Genomic DNA, 21,939 nt, shown 5'->3' on the forward strand with positions numbered 1-21,939 from the left:
CAAAAAGACTTGTCACATGTTTTATCTGCTGATGTCATACTTATTATAATGAAAAACTAATTTGCTGTTTATACTTATTTATACAAAGTAAATACACAAACTTTCCCATGATTTATTTGACATTGCATTCATCAGATTTATACACAGATGTAGAAATGAAATGTTAAAGGGATAGTTCATCCAACAATGAAAATTAGCCCATGATTTACTCACCCTCAAGTCATCCTGGGTGTATATGACATTCTTCTTTCAGACGAATACAATCAGTGTTATTTAAAAAATCCAAGCTTTGTAATGGAAGCCCAAAATTTGAAGCCCAAAAAAGTGCATCCATCCATTATAAAAGTGCTCCACACAGCTCCAGGGGGTTAAGACAGGCCTTCTGAAGCGAAACGATTGGTTTGTGTAAGAAAAATATCTATATTTAACATTATAAAGTAAAATATTACTTCCGTATTCAACGTAACTGGCATAACCATGATGTCAGACGTAGCATTTTGAACTGCGACTGTTACACTTTCTTCATAAATTATGTACGGAAGGCGCGGTCCGCCGGAAGCTAGATATTTTACTTTATAAAGTTTTAAATATGGATATTTTTCTTACAAAAAACCCATCAATTCGCTTCAGAAGGCCTTTATTAACCCCCCAGAGTTATATGATGGATAGATGCACTTTTATGGCCTTCAAATTTTGGGCTGCCATTATAAAGCTTGGAAGAGCCAGGACATTTTTAATATATTATGATTGTATTCATCTGAAAGAAGAAAGTCATATACACCTAGGATGGCTTGAGGGTGAGTAAATCATGGGCTAATTTTCATTTTTGGCTGAACTATCCCATTAAACAGTCAGCTTGGTCACAAAATATTTTTTATAAGTTATTTTTAGCAGGAAATCAAGAATACACTTGATTTAAATAGACACTCCGTATGGAATAGTAAAGCATTTTGAAATGGTCCAGTCTCATTTCCCATCAGAAAAACAAAAATCTTCTCTGAATATGATGCTTGATTGGAGGTAGATACTGTGTTGGACAACACATTCAAAGTGTTTTTGCTTTTAAAACCAGTTTGTGCTTGTCAGAACAGGTTCAAATAAATAAATATAGACCCCAAGAACATCCTAGTTCATACTGCAGTGAAATCAAAACAGATTCCGACTGTACTGAAGACAGACGTCATCTTGAGCTATTTTTAACATGGATTTTGAATGCTTGTGTACGCATAGCCTCTTCCAGGAGAGGAAAACAAACCAAGTGATCCAGAGACTGAAGCCTGCGTTCATTAAAAATCGTGCATTCATGTACAAAAAAAAAAGAAAAAATCACATGAAGTCTAAAGCCTTTAGTACTTTGTGTAATCCAGTGAACATCAGCATGCCCTCTCAAAGAAAAATCCTGATCATCATAAGCCCATGTGCTTCACTGACCCTCTTCACAGATGAGCGTGACTGTGCCGTTCAGTAGATCGTCCATGCTCACGGCCACGATCCCAGAGCCGCTGGGAGTTTCCTGTTGATCACCCAGAGCGACGAACACCTGCGGTGACCCCTCAATCCGGGATTGGTCGAGGCTAATCACTTGCTCCGCCTCTTGGCCGGCTGTATCCTCACACTGAATCACCTGGAGAGTTGAGAAAACCTCAATAAAGCTGGAAGAACTGTGTAGTGAAATATGATTTAAGGCAGGACACAACATTCTTTTTTTCAGGCACTGATCAATTTTGCGATTTTGGGCTATTTTGTTTCCGTAACTTATCTTCTTTCAGACTAGTGGGAATCCAACATACACATTTAAGTGTTTATTTAATTGCACTTTATCTATTTGCATCTGTAAATTTAAAGGTGCAGTGTGTAATATGTATGAGGCTCTATTGACAGAAATGCAATATAATATAAAGTACATAACTCTGTTTTCAGTGGTGTATAAAGACCTTACATAATGAACTGTTATGTTTATATTACATTAGAATGAGCCGTTTCTATCTACACACACCGCGGGTCCCCTTACAGTGAAATCGCCATTTTGCACAGCCATGTTTCTACAGTAGCCCTAAACGGACAAATTTCTCTACAGAGCGCTAGTCACTCTCTGCTGTCTCAGAAGACGCCATTTTTGTCCTGTGTCAACCACCTTAGCTTCTCTATGTGCTTCGAAAGGGAGGGGTGAGCAGTGGGCGGTTGCAATTCACAACCTCACCACTAGATACCGCTAAAATTCACACACTGTACCTTTAATAAATTACTATGCAAATCTTTAAAGGACCTTTTTTCCCTTTTTTCTGGCCTCAATTTAAGTAGCACTTAATATACAGCAGTAATTCCAGGTTTATTGCTATCAATTTCTTTAGATTTTTACAGAGAACACATATTTTTGAACTTTTTTTTCTGGCTGTTGACAGTATTTTCAGTGATAATAGATGCCCTACTCTATGTCAACAAAATGAAGAGTGCAATAATCAAATGATTCAGATTGAGATTTCTGCTGATTAGTGTATATTTAATTAGATAATGAATAATTTGCATATTTAAATATAACATATCAGAAAACTAGTAATACAAGTTTAGTAAAAACAATGTTGTGTCTTGGCTTAACCATAGCAAATATAAGTATATTGGACATTTCATGGAAAACAGTATGATCCTGATATAAAGGTTTTGATGTAATATGCTTAAACTACATAAATAATATGTATTGCGATTGATCAAATGGGGACAGAATGGTGATATTTATTCATTAAACCTTTGACCCTATTCACCTGTTGTGTTTTGCAACTATCTTTTAAGTTAAATAGACACAATATGTTGGGCATTTGGTGTGAAACCTTGACTAATATTACAAGTGCACCTCTCTTTTTTCACATGTCTCCACACTTGATTTGATCCCTTTTTGGCAAAGAAGTTTCACTAATGCAGGCTGCCACCTCCATAGTTTATCCTGCACAAACTTGTTTGTTTAAAGCATGTTTTGCCTCGGTTAGCCCTGTTGTTTTGAGTATTTAACGGCTCGCTGCACCATGGTGTCGTGTCAGCAGCTTTCAAAATGGCTGCTGTTACACCTGTACCTAAAAAGACTAATGTTGATTTGGACAATTTCAATAATTACCATCCCATTTCTAATCTCCCCTTCTTAGTCAAAATTCTTGAGCGAACTGTGGCATCGCAATTGTTTACAATTGTTTAACTTGTTTACAATGTTGGGTGGACAACATTGGCTCAGTCAGATTTGGTGTTCCCCAGGGATCGCCTCTGAGTCCATTAATCTTTAGCATGTATATTTTACCTATTGGTCAGCTCCTTAGAACTCTGGGACTCAAGTGTCACTTGTATGCAGATGATACCCAGATTTACATTCACTCAAAATCAGGTGATCATGCGGCTATTGCCGTTTCTGGAACACTGCATTTCTGAGATAAAAATATGGGATAGTTCACCAAAAAATGAATATTAGCCCATGATTTCTCACCGTCAAGCCATCCTAGGTGTATATGACATTTTTCTTTCAGACGAATACAATCAGTTACATTAAAAAATGTCCTATTTAATCCAAGCTTTATAATGGCAGTGAATGGGAGCCCAAAATTTGAAACCCAAAAAAGTGCATCCATCCATTATATAAGTAATCCATATGGCTCCAGGAGGTTAATAAAGGCCGTCTGAAGCGAATCGATGGCTTAGTGTAAGAATAATATCTATATTTAACACGTTATAAAGTAAAATATCTAGCCTCCGGCAGACCGCCTTCCACATTCAACTTTCGCAGAAAGTGTAACGCCTTTCGCAGTTCAAAACACTTACGCTACGTCGACGTCATCGTTGCCAGTTACGCTTTTTCCGTAAGTGGAATATGGAAGACAGAAGAATTTCATATACACCTAGGATGGCTTGAGGGTGAGTAAATCATGGGCTAATTTTCCTTTTTGGGTGAACTAACTCTTTAACAGTGATAAGACAGAGGTGATGCTTTTTGGTTCAACCCACCAGGTAGGGCTGTAACGATTTGTCCAAAAATAAAAACCTTGATTAACTGAACATTTTACCTCGATTACGATTAATGAACGAGTATTTTGCTTTGTTTTTTTTTGCCTTCGTAAGGTTTTTGAGTAAGTTCCTGATAAGGATTGTACTGTAAATATGTTCTACTATTAAATGTGTTTTGTTTTTTTTTATGCAAAAGTGCATTTCTTTGTGATTTTAAAACACTTGAAGGAAACAGTTGTCTTTCAGCAGTTATTGTCTATGGGGCAGATTTCTGTTTGTTGTACATCAGATAGGCTACAGATAAATTAACACAGTAGGCCTACATTACATTTATTTGAATGCATTTATGAGAGAGTGATTGTGTGTGTGAATTACTCATACTGTCTCTATTCATTATGAAGCTGTGGTTTGTACTTACTTCAAAGGTATTAAAATATATGCCTATAACGGTTGAGTTTCTAAGCTACTTTAGTGACTTTGCTTTAGTCACAGGACAGCGTTGACACTGCGTTTCTGCGCTCGTCGCTGCGCGCGATCTTCACGTGATGTGTGAGCTTCTGTCTGAGTGTTCGTTTGTCACAATATATCAGGCATTAGTTCAACATAACACACATCTGATGGTCGAAACTCGCTTTAATGTTCAAACTGGCAGGGTTTAAAACACATACAAATGACAAAGCTTTGTGAGGACGCAGGTGAAAGAGGTCTGCCTTCAGGGCGCGCGTTGTCAGAGATGCGACTCGGCTCGGCTCTCTGTCACAGAAAGATTGTTTTTGAATAGTGCACAATCGCTTTAAATGTTGAAACTGGCAAGCCTTTAAACGCATGTACTTGACAAACTTTATGAGCACGAAAGTGAAAGCGATCTGGCTTCGCGGCTTGCGCGCGCCGTCTGTGTGTGTGCGTGTGTGGCGGTGGCAGCGCGTAGGCTATAAGAACGGCAATTGACTGACCTGTATACTATAAACTGTGTAAAACATGCAGTTACTATAGTGATTCTGGGCATCTATAAACACAGATAACTGCTCCTGCATCTCTTGTGTGCCTTCAAACTGCACTTGATGTGACTGACGGGGCGGAGTCACGTGAAAACCGAAATAACCGACATAGGAAAAATACGTCGGTTAGAGGTTCTGAATGTCGGTTTCGGTTATTTTTCGATTAATCGTACAGCCCTACCACCAGGTGTGTAAAGCCAGATCTTTAACACTTAATGTAGATGGCTCTGTCTTGGAGTTAAAATTTTATTATTTTTGAAGCTCACTTAAAGGAACGCGCTGACTTTTTGGGACTTTATCTTATTCATCGTATCCCCCAGAGTTAGATAAGTCCATACATACCATTCTCATCTCTGTGTGTGCCATAACTCTGTCTGACGCACCCACCGCTAGCCTAGCTAAGCACAAAGACTGGAGGTAAACGGCTCCAGCTAGCCTACTGCTCAATAAGTGACAAAATAACGGCAATATTTTCCTATTTACATGTTGTGATGTGTAGAGTTACATCGTGTACTAAGACCAACGGAAAATGAAAAGTTGATATCATGCAGTGCCTGAAAATAGGCTAACTTCCGTCAACATAACCAATGTGACAACCTGCTTGAACAGAGAGCATACTGGGGACTATTTTCAGGCGCTGTGTAATATCATTGCGCCGCTGCACTCATGGTACGGCACAAAGTTCCTTGATCATTATGCAGGAATGAGAGTATAGTCCTAGCCATATCGATCTAGAAAAACGAAACTTTTCATTTTCCATCGGTCTTAGTACACGATGTAACTATACCGAGCACAACATGTAAATAGGAAAATGTTAGCATTATTTTGTCACTTATTGAGCAGTAGGCTAGCTGGAGCCATTTACCTCCAGTCTTTGTGCTAAGCTAGGCTAGCGGTGGGTGTGTCAGACAGAGTTATGGCACGCACAGAGATGAGAATGGTATGTATGGACTTCTCTAACTCTGGGGGATACGATGAATAAGCCAAAGTCCCAAAAAGTCGGCGTGTTCTTTAACATTTGACCCTCCTGTCCATAACAGTTAAAACATAATTTTTTTTAATCTCAGGAATATTGCAAGATTGCGCCCCATGTTATAATTTTCTGTGGCAGAAAAATGTATAAATACATTTGTTTTCTCTCGTATTGATTATTGCAATGCTTTGCTTGCAGGTGTCTCGAAAACTACCCTAAATAAATTGCAATATGTCCAAAATTCAGCTGCTAGAATCCTGATAGGTCCAAGTATAGAGAGAACATCACTCCTGTTTTAGAATCTCTACACTGGCTCCCTGTCAGGTTTCATATAAATTAAAAAATTCTGAGGCTTACTTATAAGGCCTTGCATGGTCTGGCACCACATTATTTCTCTGAACTCTTAACTGTTTACACTCACTCTAAGGTGTGATGTCCACTCCTCTGACTCTGGCCTTCTGACTGTTCCCTCAACTCGCCTAAGCTCTATGGGTGACAGGGCTTTTTCTTCCTTTGCTCCAAAACTCTGGAGCTCTCTTCCGTATGAGATTAGACATGCTGAATCCTTTAGTGTTTTTAAATCCCTTCTTAAAACTCACTTTTTTAGACTTGCTTATATGTGATTTTGTAGTTTTTTAGTATATTGTTGTGTATTGTTTCTCTTTTTACCTTTACATTGTGTTCTTTTTTGTAAAGCGCATTGAGAAGCAGCATTTAAAGGTGTTATACAAAATAAAGAGTATTATTATTAAATGTATATTAAAGGAAATTGCTATACAAGAGTAAATTATAGTCCTTTAAACTTTAGATGCACTGCAGATGAAATAAATGCAAATTTTCAAATTTCGACATGGGTCATTGTGGGAGTTTTGGGGCGTCACCGTTTGAGAACTGGAGGCCTGTGTCTGTGCTTCCTCTTGCATGAGCTGCAGGTGCTTGGACAGGAAGTGCTGCTGGAACTCGGGCTCTGAGAGGAAGTGGAGAGAGCAGACCATACAGCTGAACACAGAGCTGGCCTGACTCGACTGTCCGCTGCAGACGTGCTGCTGCAGCTCCTGCTCGCTCGTCAGAGTGCTGTCACAGTTCACACACTTCCACACGTGCACTTCTGAACAACACACACACACACACACACACACACACACACACACACACACACACACACACACACACACACACACACACACACACACACACACACACACACACACACACACACACACACACACACACACACACACACACACACACACACACACACACACACACACACACACACACACACACACACACACACACACACACAATCAATACTAGTACATAATGAAGAGTAACAGTAGCAATGGTTAGTTAATACAAGCTCAGTGGTCATTCCTTACCTGTGTGATTGGTTATCTGGTGTTTTAACAGACTATTTCGGTTGCTAAATGTCTTGTCACACTTGTCACACTGCAGCAGAGATCTGATGGGTTTGTTGCCCTGGGCAGAGGCGGTCTCAGGGTGGGCAGTGCGATTGTGGTACCACAGACCGGAGAGCGTCTGAAACGGAAGAAATAGAAACTAAATCTTTTCAAATCAATTTTTGATTAGTGTGCTTGTACTGTCCTTATTTACTGACCTTGTGTGTGGTAAAATAAATAATTAAAATTTTATATTATATTTTATAAATATTACAATTATTAATAAAACAAAATTCTATTCTATTCTATTCATCAAATAATATCAGAAAAATGTTTCTTGAGATTAGAGACTAGAATGATTTCTGTAGGATCATGTGACACTGAAGACTGGAGTAATGATGCTGAAAATTCAGCTTTGATCATAGAAATAAATTACAATTTAAAATGTATCAAAAAAATATTTCACAATATTACTGTTTTTACTGTATTTTTGATCAAATAATTGCAGCCTTGGTGAGCATAAGATTAAAAAAAAAAAATTTGAACAGCAGTGTATATTAAATTATATTAATTATATTATAGTTTTGCTTGAAAAGTGTGCCTGTCTTTATTTAAAGGGGTACTTCACCCCTGGAAAGATGAATGTGAATTTAAATTGGGTCATTTATGTAGTAGAAATGTGAAATTATTTTAGAAGTTGGTGCCTTCTAGACTGAGAAAAGCAGTTTGTCATTGTACCATTTTGTTTGTTGTGTTTTCACGAACGCACAATTCAAGCAACCCGCCCCCGAATTGGCGCTAATTCAAAACTGAAACTAAAATGAGCATGGCCGCATTGTCGTTCGTTCATTCACGGTGCATGTCCAGTCTGGCGCGTTTTCAGTTCATGCCTATGAAGCTTAATGGGTTAGTTCCCCCAAAACTGAAAATTCTGTCATTAATGACTTACCATCATGTCGTTCGACACCCGTTCATCTTCGGAACACAAATGAAGATATTTTAGTTGAAATCCGATGGATCAGAAAGGCCTCCATTGGCACAATGGCACGGTTCACTCTCAAGACCCATAAAAGGTACTAAAGACGTCGTTACAAAGTCCATCTCACTACAGTGGTTCTACAATAACTTTATGAAGCGACGAGAATAGTTTTTGTGCGCAAAAAACCCTAAATAACGACTTATATAGTGATGACCGATTTCAAAACACTGCATCATGAAGCTTCGAAGCGTTATGAATCAGTGAGTCGAATCATGATTCGGATCGCGTGTCAAACCGCCAAACTGCTGAAATCCTGTGACTTTGGCGATTCAAACCGCTGAATCGACTCGCTGATTCATAACGCTTCGAAGCTTCATGATGCCGTGTTTTGAAATCTGTCATCACTTTGTAAGTCGTTATTTAGGGGTTTTTTTCGCACAAAAACTATTCTCGTCGCTTCATAAAGTTATTGTAGAACCAAAGTAGTGAGACGGACTTTGTAACGACGTCTTTAGTACCTTTTATGGGGCTTGAGAGTGTACAGTGCATTGTGCCAATGGAGGCCTTTCTGAGCCATCAGATTTCAACTAAAATATCTTCATTTGTGTTCCGAAGATCAACAGAGGTCTTACGGGTGTCGAACGACATGTGGGTAAGTAATTAATGACAGAATTTTCTTTTTTGGGTTAACTTTCATAGGAATTCATTGAAAACACTCGCTTGCTCCGCACCGTTCGGCTCATTTTACATCCGGTGGGTGAGATGCCACCCCTATGAGCGGGTTGAAAACATGCGGAACTAACTCCTACTACAGGCTGTAGTCTCTAGCCTCTGGCCAAAAAAGCCTCAGCAAAAAATCGTCATTTTGCGTCATCGGAGGCTTTTTTTCCAGACATAAAATACATAAATCTCTCGTCTCAGGGGGATATGAGGGGGGGAGAACGATAATTAGAATATACTACCGGGTTTCTACTGATACAAAGCTTAATGCTAAATCGCTGAAGTAACCCTTTAATAACATCCACTATGGTTTCGGACACTACTACAAATGGCTGTCCCTTCAAATAATGCCCTACTTATAGGGGGCGATTTCGGACCTTGATTAGCTTATTCAGGTGTGTTTGACAACTGCAATTGATATATTTTTATGTGTAGTATGTGTCAACATAACTCTCTATTTGTGTAATTTGCTTAAACAAGCAACTACAGTGGCCCCAAAATGTATTTTGACACTTAAGCTACACATAAAAATATATCAATTACAGTTGCATTTATATTTATTAAAGACAGGCACACTTTTCAAGCAAAATGTAAAAAAAAAAATATATATATATATATATATATATATTCAAATAAAATAAAACGTTGTATTGTGGCGAAAATCATCCAACCAATCAAGTTTACTGTTCTTGCCTGATAGGACTTTTTGCACATCTTGCAGCTGTAGGGTTTGTTGCCGTCATGAATGTTCATGTGCTTCTCCAGATTGGCCTCGCTGTTGAAGATCTTGCTGCACTCGAGACACTGGTGCAGCTCTTTCGGATGCACCTCCTGGATGTGCTGTCGGAGCTCGTCCAGCGAAGAGAAACTCACCCGGCATTTCTGACAGTCATGAGGTTCTGTAATGTCTAACGGGACAGAGAAGTAGTTTAGTTTGTGTTTAACTGATGGGGAAATATACCATGTGACTCATGTGGATGTGCTTACTGTGAAAGTTCTGGAGATGGACGGATAGTCCATTAGCTTGTTTGAAGCCTTTCCCGCATTCCCTGCAGACATACGGTTTGTCTCCCGTGTGCGTGCGGACGTGACGGGTCAGTTCGATGGACTGCGCGAATGAGGCTGAGCAGTACTGACAGCAGTACATTTTACCTGCAAATGCAGAATTTGCAGAATGTTGTTATGCTGGTTTTAACACAAAAGCCTGATATAATAATTCGAAAAACCGTTTAAGCAATCCCACCCTCGGCATGCTTCTTCTTGGTGTGGTAGGACAGGGCGGCGGCCACAGAAAAGCTCATGTCACAGTGTTTGCAGTGGAAAGGTTTTTCTCCCGTGTGTAGACGCATGTGGTTCTTCAGGGACGAGGTGGCAGCAAACTTCGCCCCGCACTCCTCGCACGCGTACGGCCTCTCCTCAAAATGTTCAGTGCGTTTATGATACAAAAGACCTGAAAGGTATAAGTATTGAAATCATAAAACACTGCTGATGTGATTTGTGTCTAAGGTTCATTTTATGTCTCAGACCTTATATAAAGTAATGGTTACACTTTATTTTAAGGTGACATAGTTTAAGTGTACGTATTCAAATAAGTACTTTGTAATATTAATGTACTTACTATAGACCAGAGTTAAGGTTAGGGTTAGGTTTAGTTATTTAAGCATAATTTACCGTTATTACAATAGTAAGTACATGTAGTAACATGTAACTACTTCACATTAGAATAAAGTGTTACCAAAGTAATTAACCATTTTTCTTTGTTATTGTATTTTTGGAGATGGAGATATAGTTTTCACAACATTTTCACATTTCATACCAGTGAAAGTAATACATTTTGATACTATAGCAAAAACTAATGTGTACTAATGTTATTTAATTATTACTACTAAAAATACCAACAAAAGTTTGAATATTAACTCAATTATTATTATTATTATTAAATAAACAAGTGTTTTCTTTAGCATATTAGCTTGATAATAATATTAATTATTGTATTATACATTCTTATTAGTAATTAAATATTATTTTGTAGTTAATATTATTTGCAATTAATTAATAATTAAAAAATATAACAACACTTATACAAGTATTTACCTTTAATAACTAGTATAAAATAATATAACATTAATAAAAATAAATATAAAGTGTTTTCATTAGCATATTAGATTAATAATCTTATAATTATTAGTCATATTTATTAGTAATTAATTATTATTGTTGCATTGTTATTTGCATTCAATTCATAATTAATAATATAACAATATTTATATTAGTATTTTGTTTTAGTAACAACAGTTTATTAACATTGAATAACAACGTTATTGTTACTAATAGTATTAATTAATAATTAATTAATAATATCAAAGTATTTATATTAAACTAACTTTAACAACAATAATTATCATTATTATTATTGCTGCTGTTGTCATCAAAGTTAAACATAAATATTATACTATTAATTACAAATTAGAATAATGCCTTGTACACATACTTTTGACGTCATAATGGAGACAGTAAATGATTATTTATAAGAGAAGAATGGGATTGAGACCATGTTTTGAATCTGCGTCACCTGTATGAGCAGCACAGCTCAGTATGTCTGGAGCGCATGCATTAACAACCAGTGCTCCAGTCTTGAGAACGATCATCACCAACCTGAAGAGTGTTTGAAGGTCTTGTCGCACATGTCACATGATACTTGTTCTGTTTTCTTCTTCTTAGCCGGGGGGCCGCCATGGGCTTCCATGCAGTGCTGGTGAAGGCTCTTGAGCGATGGAAACGGCATTGAACACTCTGAGCAGCGCTGCTCCTTCCCCGGTGCCAGGGCACAGCCTTTCCTATGCTTTATCAGACGGCACTTAAAGTCAAACGTCTTATTACACCACTCGCAGCGGTAAGACACAGGCACAGCCTTCCTTCTGCCTTTTGTTTTGGAGTCTTCCCCATCATCATCCTCAGAGTCTGCAGTTGATCCTTCTGGCTCAATTTCAGATTTTGCAGGACAGTCAGAATCTGACAGAGGCCCTGTTTTGAATATAGATAAAACGTTAAGGTTTATTATGATTTCCATCAGATACTTTTTAAAAAAGTGATGCCAAATTATCATATCACATGGATAGAAATATCTATGTTCTGTAAAGTCCTTCACCAGTGTGTTTGAGCTGTTTCATGAGTGTGGTCAGCTGAGGGAAGTTCTGCTGGTTGGCAGACAACAGCTGGCACAGTGAACTGGCAAACTCTGAGTCACGACTCAAAACTCTCTCGACAGTCTGCTGCACTGACTCCAGCTCACCATCGGCTCTCCGACAGCTCTGCAGAAACTAGGACACACAAAAATAATGTTATGCAATGTTATTTTTTATTTTATCTGTTGTATATTTGCACAGAAAAAATCTATTGGAAATACAAAGAATGCCACTAGTGTATTATTCTAATTCATACTACACTGAAAACAGAAAATCAAAAGTGCCTGAGTGGACTTTTTAAATGTGCATCTGTGCATTTTGGACTAACATTACCCACAACCCTTTGTGTATTGCAAGGAAAAAGGAGTTTGACTCTTTTTGACTTTCTGTTGTAGAAAAATAGCAATGAATGCAAGGTCATAACAGCCACAGCAATGTCTTCCTACATACTAAAAGTACTTTAGCAGTGAATTATAATTACAATATACACCGATCAGGCATAACATTATGGCCACCTTCCTAATATTGTGTTGGTCCCCCTTTTGCTGCCTGACCCATTGAAGCATGGACTCCACTAGACCCCTGAAGGTGCGCTGTGGTTTCCTTTAAGTCCTGTAAGTTATGAGGTGGGTCCTCCATGGAACGAACTTTTATTTGTTTAGCACATCCCACAGATGCTCGATTGGATTGAGATCTGGGGAATTTGGAGGCCAAGTCAACACCTCAAACTCGCTGTTGTGCTCCTCAAACCATTCCTGAACCATTTTTGCTTTGTAGCAGGCGCATTATCCTGCTGAAAGAGCCACAGCCACCAGGGAATACCGTTTCCATGAAAGGGTGTACATGATCTGCAACAATGCTTAGGTGGTACGTGTCAAAGTAACATCCAAATGGATGGCAGGACCCAAGGTTTCCGAGCAGAACATTGTCCAAAGCATCAACACTGCCTCCGCCGGCTTGCCTTCTTCCATAGTGCATCAGCAGCATGGGCACCCTGACTGGTCTTGACTATGCAGTCCCATACGCAACATACTGTGATGCACCTTTCTATCAGAACCAGCATTAACTTCTTGAGCAATTTGAGCTACAGTAGCTCGCCTGTTTGATCGGACCACATGGTCATATTGTTATGCCTGATTGGTATATTTATGTGTGTATGTATACTACTTGTGCACTGTTTAGTATGAGTAGTATGCAAATTGAAGCATGAAAATTAGGACGCAGACTATTTTTTATATATTTAATATTTTTTAATATAATTTAATATCATATTACCTCAGTAAATTTCCCTGTTCCATGATCCGTTGCGTCCAATCCCTGCTCTAGCACGGCAAGGTCACTGATTGTTTCCAGAATGAGTGATTTGTGCTGGAAGAGCACATTTATGTCTTTAACTTAAAAACAAAACAGGTACACAGAGCGATGGGGTTAACTGACTTAATAAAGGATTTTTCTGAATTCACACACATTCAGAGAATAGCAGTTGTAGTTAACAAAAGCAGTGTGCCGATGTAAAAGCTGTTTGTTACTCACTGGTGTGGAAAAGTTTGTGTGCGTCTCGTTTCTGCTTGACCTCCTGCATGAGCAGCCCCAGCTCTGGACTGTGTGTCTCTGTCCACATGAGAAGCCTCCATACAGTCACCGCCTGCAGTGAACCATCCAATGCTGCAGATATCAGCCATTCAAGCACTTCGCCACCTCCTTTTCCTCTGAGCAGGGCTATAATACACTGAATGGACACAATTCAATTAAAAATGGTTCCTTGAATTGAATCCACTTCTAAATGGTCATTTTGTAATGCAACACAGGTACCTCTCTCTCATTTGCAGGCATTTCAGGACCCATTTTAAGGCTCTGTTCGATGAGCTGAAGGTCCAGATTCAGCTTGACGAGTCTGTTCTGATATATTCTCAACAAATCTGTCCCACTGCTGTCTTCTGCTGTGTTACCTGAAAAAATTAGCAGTCATCAGAAGTGTTAGCTGAAGGAATATGCTGTATGATAAAATGGATCAGACATTTTTGCAGTGCATACCCGTTGCGTCTTTCAGGGCCTCCAGAAGCTGAAGCAGATCGGAGGAGCTTTCCTTCACCTCATGGAGCAGCATCAGTAACGTTTCTTCACTTATGGTCTTCTCTCTGAGTTTACATAACAAGCTTTCCGCCACTTCCACAGATGATGGAGCAGAACAGCACTGCAGCAATGCCTTAAGAAGAACAGACACATGCACTACCATTGAAAGGTTTGGGGTCAGACAGTTTTTTTTAAGAAATGAAAACTTTTATTCAGGATGCATTCAATTGTTCAAAAGTGACAGTAAAGAATTGATATTATAACAAAATATTTCTATTTAAATGCTGCTTTTGAACTTTTATTTATTAAAGAATCCTGAAACAAAATGTATCAGTTTCCTCAAAAATATTAAGCAGCACAACTGTTTTCAACATTGATCATAATGTTTCTTGATCACCAAATCATGTGACAATGAAGACTGATGCTGAAAAGTCAGCTTTGCATCACAGGAATAAATTACATTTCAAAATATATTCAAATAGAAAGCAGTTATTTTAAAGGAACACTCCACTTTTTTTGAAAATAAGAAAAATATCGAAACTCTTTGGTCGATTTTGAGCGAGATGCTAACGGTCTAATCAGATTCAATGATGTATGCTAAGCTATGCTAAAAGTGCCACCGCCAGACCCGGAGATCGGCTGAATGGATTCGAATATGGTAAAACTCAACTGTTTAACTCTAGGGGAGATGGAAAATTTGCCTATTTTCCAAAATAGTGGCGTGTTCCTTTAAATTGTAATAATATGTCAAAATATTACTGTATTTTTAATCAAATAAATGCAGCCTTGGTGAGCGTTAGAGACTTCTTTTTAAAAACAAAACATTAAAGACGTTACAAACATGAAACCTTTGAATGTAGTATATTTATTTAACAAATGATAGTATAATTCATGCGTACTGCTGTATTGTTTTATAGAACAAACTGTAAGGGACAACTGTACCTGTTTTTCCATATCATCGGAACATCTGTTCACTGCATTTGTCAAAAGCTTGGAGAGGTTGTTGACACTGGAGAGGTGATGAGTTAGTTCTGATACATGGTCTAAAAGCCCACCAGAACACTGAACAGCTGCTGCAGGATCTGTGGGTAAACAGATCACATGACAAGTTGTACAATCACTCAAAATCAAGCAATTTCTGCTTTAAATATTTAGTTGTTTTCATATCCTTTTAACCCTCTGGTACTGTTCATATGTCGGTCAAATATTTTAATTTTTATTATTATTTTAATGAAATGATTGTACTATATTTTAGTTCGATAATATTTTTTATTTAACATTTTGTATATTTAGGGGATTTTATGGTACTAAATTATATTTATGCAGTAGTTACAATCCATTTATTCACCTTTTGAGCAATGAAATTTCCGACTTAAATGGCCTTAAATCTTGAATGCTTTGGAGCACTTACTTAAGTTTGGTCCTTTTTTAAGGACAACACATGGCAGATTTGAAAAACGTTTTAAAAAGTTATCCTGCCCCACTTTCACCCAGGTCAGTTTACCTTTTGGCTCGGGGCAGCTCCCATTTCCCTGCTCCTCCAGAGCTGATCCTGGATCAGGATTCAGACATTTTAGCTGTTCTGATAAAGTAAGGACCGTTTGAGCTGACAGAACTCTCTCAACTTTCACAAGATTTAGCAACCGCTGGTAAACCTCATCTGCGGACGGATCTCCTCTGAAGCTCTCCAATATGACCTGCAGAGAATATCAGAGGGCAGATGTGAATCCAATATTACATTTGAATTGTGAAACTGAATCCTAAAGGTTTCTTTAGATCATCAACATATGTCAAGAAGTGAATTATCAGTACATACTCTGGTGGCCAAATGTTTGGAATAATTAAGATGTATTAATGTTTTTGAAAGAAGTCTCTTATGCTCAGCAAGGCTGCATTTATTTGATCAAAAATACAGGAAAACAGTCATATTTTGAGAAATTATTTTAATTTAAAATAACTTTTCTATTGTAATATATTTTGAAATGTAATGTATTCCTCCAATATCAAAGCTGAATTTTCAGATTCATTACTTCAGAAGTCCATCTAATATGCTGATTGGATGCTCAAGAAATATGTCTTATTATTATCAATGCTGAAAACAGTTGTGCTGATTAATATTTATGTGGAAACCATGATACACAAACCATTTTTTTTAAACAAAATAGAAATCAAAACGTGATTTCTTGATCACTAAAATGATTAAAGTGACAGTAAAGACATTTATGTTTAAATTTATCATTTCAAATACATCCTGAATTTTTTTTTTTTTTTTCCACATAAATATTAAGCAGCAAAAACTGTTTTCAACATTGATAATAAGAACCATTATTAATAATTGAGCCCTAAATCAGCATTGAAGGGTGGATTCTGAAATATGTAAATTCATAATCAAAGCCTTAATCAATATTTATCCTCCTATATTATTGTGATTTCTAATGATTCATTGCAGTTATGATATTACTAAATCAATAGGACCAATGATAGTTGTTTCTTCCTTTATGTCTTTCATTTTATATTATACTTTATTCATTTTTCTATTATTTCCTTTTACTGAAACACTACAAAAATAAATGAATATTGCCAGTACTATTGTCTGTACATCTCACTGAGAGAAAGCACATGTTATCAGTATGTTTTGGAGAACATTCTGGTTAGAACTGGAGCTCAACCAACTCCAACCTTGGAGAGAATGTGTATCTGTCTATGTGCGTAATATTCTGTGTTACAGATCAGTATTGGAGGTGGATTACGGGCATCCTAAGAGATGAGTGGACTTGTTGTTCTGGGCAAGCTGGCGCCTGCTCCAGATCTGGAAGGTCACTACGTGCCTAATTCCGGGGTGAAAGCGTCAACAAGTGATCTATGGACACGTGAATCTGATTAACTGACAATGTGTGGAAATTTATCATGACTGTTCATTTTCTCTGAGCCAATCAGAATCATCCAATGACGTGGCTAAACCTTGAAAACAGTATAACTGTTGAGAAATTGTATGTACGATAGACGGGTAGAGGGAGCGCGGCCTACGAACTCCTTGTGAGACTTGAGGCTTCTGCTGATGAAACTGCAAACTATTCTTCAGTAAATTTCTCTTTAATTAATTGCACTCCTGACTCTTGGTCTTCATTTTTCACTACTGGTCTTGGGTCCTAAACTGTTACCCCAACAGCATATTATAATGATTTCTGACTAGAGTAATGACTGCTAAAAATGCTAAAAATGCATTCCAACATAGGAATAAATATTATTTTAAAATATATTAAAATAACATAATTCAAAAAACAGTTATATAAAACAAATAATAGTTTTTACTGTATTTTGATCAAATAAATTCAGCTTTGGTGAGCAGAATTTCTTTCAAAAACCTTTAAAAAAGTGTAATTATTCCACTTTTTTTACTATTTTACCTGCCGCTCCTCTATGGCGATTGTATCCCAGATCTCAAGAACCTTAACATATGACCGGCCACTCTGTAGGATCTTTGTGATAGCAGCTTTATTTTGAGAGATCAGCTCAACTGCACTGTCCTCTGAAAACAGAAATAAACACAATTCATTCAAAACACTTGAATGAAGTGATCTCAATCCATTAATGTATCAATATTTTACCTTGCAAACTCTTCTTGTCCCTTTTAAGCTGTTGTGATTCAGATTTCTCCTTTGGACAGTCATGTTTTATTACTTGAGAGTCCATCGAGTCCACCGTCTTCGTTTCCATAGATGTCTGCTTCATGAGATCCGTGAGAATGTTCTTACAACCAACAGCCACATCAAACATCTGCAGGCTGTCGGCGGCGGTTATGAGTCGGGTGAAGTTGTGCTTGCCGGGTGGCAGTTTACCAGTGTACACCATGTCCAGAAGAGAGGAAAACTCTTGAGAGGACAGTAAATCTGTGTCGATGGAGATGCTGTCAGAACCTTCCAGAAGAGATTTAAATAACATACTGGAGGCCGCCAGCACTAGTTTGTGAGCAGGGTGGGGAGTGTCGCCCACCAGGATGGAGCAGTCGCAGAACTGCTTCTCCTTTCGTAAAGCATGCAGTTGCTGCATGAGCTGTCGACTGTAGTTTGGGAGCTCCATCTTGGACCTGTAGAGGTGGACAACAGAAGAAAAATGCAGAAAAAATGAGTTAATGCTTAAAACAAGAAAGAAAAAAATGGGCTCAATGGGCTAGGGGAAATAATATTGTTTTCCCTTTAAATTAAATCTATTTTCTTTCCCCGCTAAAAGGTTTTCCCCCCTTGTTTTAAGGATAAACTTGCTTAATTTTGATAAATTTCCAGAAAATATTTAATATTTATTATATAACTTAATATATCTTGTTTTAATTTTCAGAATGTAACTGTATGTTTATGCTTTAAACGTGAAAAACTATTTGTTAATAGGGTAAGAAAAAAATATTTTCCTCCTTCAAATTAAGTTAGTTTTTCTTAGCCCACTGATACTTTTTTTCTTGTTTGAAGTATGAACACAATTTTTTTTCTTCTCAGTAAATTGATATACAAATTCTTTATATCTGTAATATTGTTTTAAAAATGTATTTTATTTTCGTTGCGGTGTGAGCCTTGCTCTGGTGGGTATTTCTTTAAATAAAAATATCAGCTCAAAAGTACTTTATTTCTTCACAATGTGCTTAAAGATGACCCAAACAATATTTTTGAGTAAAATATTCCTTTCCCATTCCTAAATAAAGTACAAGAGTGCCTTGACAAAGACCTACCTTTTGCACAGTGACTATGTTTCATAACATCTCATATGTCATAACGTCTCCTAAAGTATACAATTATTTAGACAAATAAAAAGTAAACAAACACAGTACATGAGGTGTGTCTTTATAACTGAAGGGGAGACATTTTAGCCCGTTTATTCCAAGTTATAAGATAAGAAAACATATTTACACAATATATAACAATCTAGAAGGCAGTAATTGGAGGATTTTTATCTTCATAGCAAGAACAAAATAGGAAAACAAGAAACATTTAACTATATAAGCTAAATGTGATGCCATAACCACATGCAATGAGGGACATTTCAGTGCTCGGCTAAACTGACATGCTATCAAATGCTAATATAAAAAGTAAAAGCGGTAAAATTTACAAATAGCACAATATTAGAGGCAAATGATTGTGCCTCACACAGCACACTACAGCTAAACACTTCCCCTTTACCTTTAAATTCAAAAGATCCGGCTCTTTATTTAAACTCCTTCGAAGGACAACATTTTGCTTCGCAATAAAGATTCGGCCCAAAACAGTGCAACCCTGCGCATGCGCGTAGAGATTTGTGAGCCAGATATAATTCAATGAGCATGCGCGTCAAGATTTGCGGTACCTTTACACGCATGCGTATAATGAACAGCAGGTTCATTAGAAACATAAATACTCCTCCATAGACATCAGTCACATAGTCACGTACATGCACCCCAAACGCTTCGCTGACTTTATGCATGAGTAAATGAACGACCAAGGTTTAATTTATTTTAAATAAATACCTATTCATTTATGAAAATTCCCTTTATTAAATGTTGAGCTGTGTATTCCCTATTTTGTCGTGTATGTCTACACAAATTGGTGGTTTAATAGTTATTAATCAGTTCAAAACATGTTTACTAATGTTGAATAAACCTCTTGGATTGTCATCTGCTAAATGAACAATTCAAATAAAATGACTCGATCTCAATTCATAAAATGTTTATAGAAAATATATTTACTTTAATATAACATAAATGTATTTATAGTGTAGCTGTATTTGATTTTCAAACCATATGGCAGGTGAACAGGGTAAAAAAAAGCACCTATGAATGTGTTTAATATGTTCTTTTTATATATAATCCCCCAAAATACAGTAATATAAACATTAGCCACTATGTGTAAGTTGGGAACACAGCTTTATTAGCATATGTTAAATAAAATTGTGTAACTAATCAGGAAGTTAATATTAAATCTTTCATTACAGCAGAGAGAGTGAGAATTCGGTCAGGTTTTTCAATGCAGGTTAAATGCATGCACCGCCATTTCATAGTTACAGTAGCATGATACAAAATATAAACATCTTTTATCATTTATCAGTCAGTTTAACATTTAGCTGGGTTTCAAGATGTTGACTGACTGGACCAGAAACACAACAGTAACAGGAATATATGCATTATTTACATAGTAATATTTATATAAACATTCCTATGAAAACAATCTCTACACATAAAAAACACATATGAAGATGTAAAAAGAATATTTATTGCCCATATGAAAGAACATACAGAAAAGTTCACACAAATGCCTGCTAAATATTTCAAGTAGCAGAACATGTCTAAACTATTTAGCAATGCTGTAATATTTCCACATTCGGAAATGTCTCCTCTATTTAATGCTGATCTTTCTAGACTTTTCTTCACTGCTGTGTTTTGATGAGGTTATTTACATTAATGAAACAAAGACTAAATATGTTTTTTTTTTTAATATTCAAGTTGCTCATGCATTCTTAAATATGTACGAGCTCTATTGCAGTGCCATCACAAGCTTTTCAACAAAGGATTTACAGAGACTTACTGTTTTACACACAAAATATGATCAGACCATAATCTCTGAACATGACTTTGCAACAAACAAGGAGGAATTCAGATTTTCCTTGAAATGGAACGTCCTTTGAGGAAATCTTGACCCGTATTTTTCACAGTCATGGTAAGCACGACCACAAAACCTTGCAGAATGCATAAACATCTTTCAATATTAAAAGCCAGCACGAGGTTTTAAAGCAAAGACACTTTTGAAGTTGTTGCAACATTCAAAAACAAATTAAAAAACAAACAAAAGACACAAAAAAAAAATCCATCCCAAGAATGAATATCTATGTGTAATTCAAGCTTTATCCTTGCTCAGTCATTGTCAGCACTGTTCCACAACTGAAGCCTCCATCAGTGTCCTAAAAGTCCAGTGCCTGAAGAAAAGGAAACAAATACAGTAGAACATGTTTAACAATATCATGTTCCTGATTCTTTCACAAAGGTTTTAAAGATTACAAATGCATGTCAGAAATCATCTCAATAGTGTATTCATACCTTTAAATCCTTCTTCAGGCATACAGACTACAAAAAAACAACAACAAAAAAAAACATACTCAGCGTAAAAAAAAATGCAGACTAACACGTTTGAAAATGAGACTGGTAACAGAATTTAAACTGATATAAACAGCACTTACCTTGATAAACGTCATCCATTGCAGCGTAATCAGCAATGGGTTCATCAGCCTGTAGAGGGAAAAATTCAAGCAGTTTGTTTTAGAAATTTAAAAAAATGTCCCATTAGAACTTGAACAATCTACAACTACTATATAATAACTATTTAATAATTGTATATAGTGGTAAATAATCATTTAGATATATTACAATAGACCAGGGGTTTTCAAACTAGGGGTCCTCCAGAAGGTTCTAAGGGGTCCCCAGAAAATTTCAGAGGATAAAAAGACAAAGAAAAAATGGATTAAGTCTACCGAACATTCTAACTATTTCATTTCTAAATGTTTCTCTTTTTTGCAGTATACATAGTTTACAGAATTGTGTATGTTCACTTTTTATCTTTCTAGTGAGTTGTTCTCACTATAGTCCCCTTGATCTCGCTCACTGGGGTTGTAAGGC

At 36.9% G+C, this 21,939-nt stretch overlaps 2 protein-coding genes across 8 annotated transcripts in view; both read right to left on the reverse strand.

The window, feature by feature from the left end:
* On the reverse strand, nucleotides 1–19,599 carry zbtb40 (zinc finger and BTB domain containing 40). 3 transcript variants are annotated; one of them, XM_079843860.1, is made up of 17 exons: nucleotides 19,478–19,599; nucleotides 17,918–18,396; nucleotides 17,717–17,838; nucleotides 15,814–16,006; nucleotides 15,252–15,391; nucleotides 14,271–14,442; nucleotides 14,049–14,185; nucleotides 13,770–13,965; nucleotides 13,512–13,630; nucleotides 12,200–12,371; nucleotides 11,707–12,075; nucleotides 10,295–10,501; nucleotides 10,039–10,203; nucleotides 9,745–9,959; nucleotides 7,332–7,491; nucleotides 6,834–7,060; nucleotides 1–1,624 (listed from the first exon to the last, which is right to left on the reverse strand). In XM_079843860.1, exons 2-17 carry the CDS (start codon nucleotides 18,387–18,389, stop codon nucleotides 1,424–1,426), a joined length of 3,267 nt encoding a protein of 1,088 aa, XP_079699986.1. In that variant the 5' UTR covers nucleotides 18,390–18,396; nucleotides 19,478–19,599; the 3' UTR covers nucleotides 1–1,423. The 3 variants fall into 3 exon arrangements, with proteins under 3 accessions (XP_079699986.1, XP_079699987.1, XP_079699988.1); XM_079843861.1 differs by lacking the exon at nucleotides 19,478–19,599 and adding an exon at nucleotides 19,030–19,108; XM_079843862.1 differs by having other exon boundaries at nucleotides 100–1,624; nucleotides 6,834–6,919; nucleotides 19,478–19,578.
* The window catches only part of usp48 (ubiquitin specific peptidase 48), a 17,033-nt gene continuing 14,571 nt past the window's right edge, over nucleotides 19,478–21,939 (reverse strand). For all 5 annotated transcript variants that reach the window (XM_079843858.1, XM_079843859.1, XM_079843857.1 and 2 more), the window contains 3 exons: nucleotides 21,504–21,552; nucleotides 21,364–21,390; nucleotides 19,478–21,242 (listed from right to left, as the gene is read on the reverse strand). In XM_079843858.1, coding sequence (XP_079699984.1) covers nucleotides 21,220–21,242; nucleotides 21,364–21,390; nucleotides 21,504–21,552 — 99 coding nt within the window. In that variant the 3' untranslated portion in view covers nucleotides 19,478–21,219. The remainder of the gene's footprint in view (nucleotides 21,243–21,363; nucleotides 21,391–21,503; nucleotides 21,553–21,939) is intronic.

This window comes from Gobio gobio (genome assembly GCF_949357685.1).
Source record: "Gobio gobio genome assembly, chromosome: 19".
Lineage (NCBI taxonomy): Eukaryota > Metazoa > Chordata > Actinopteri > Cypriniformes > Gobionidae > Gobio > Gobio gobio.

Excerpts from the sequence above, each read along its gene's own strand:
- zbtb40 (XM_079843860.1), bottom strand. The coding sequence starts at position 18,389 with ATGGAGCTCCCAAACTACAGTCGACAGCTCATGCAGCAACTGCATGCT. Across the intron at positions 14,186-14,270 it reads GGCCCTGAAAGACGCAACGG|GTAACACAGCAGAAGACAGC; the intron begins GTATGCACTGCA and ends TAATTTTTTCAG. Across the intron at positions 7,492-9,744 it reads TGTGCAAAAAGTCCTATCAG|ACGCTCTCCGGTCTGTGGTA; the intron begins GCAAGAACAGTA and ends CTTCCGTTTCAG.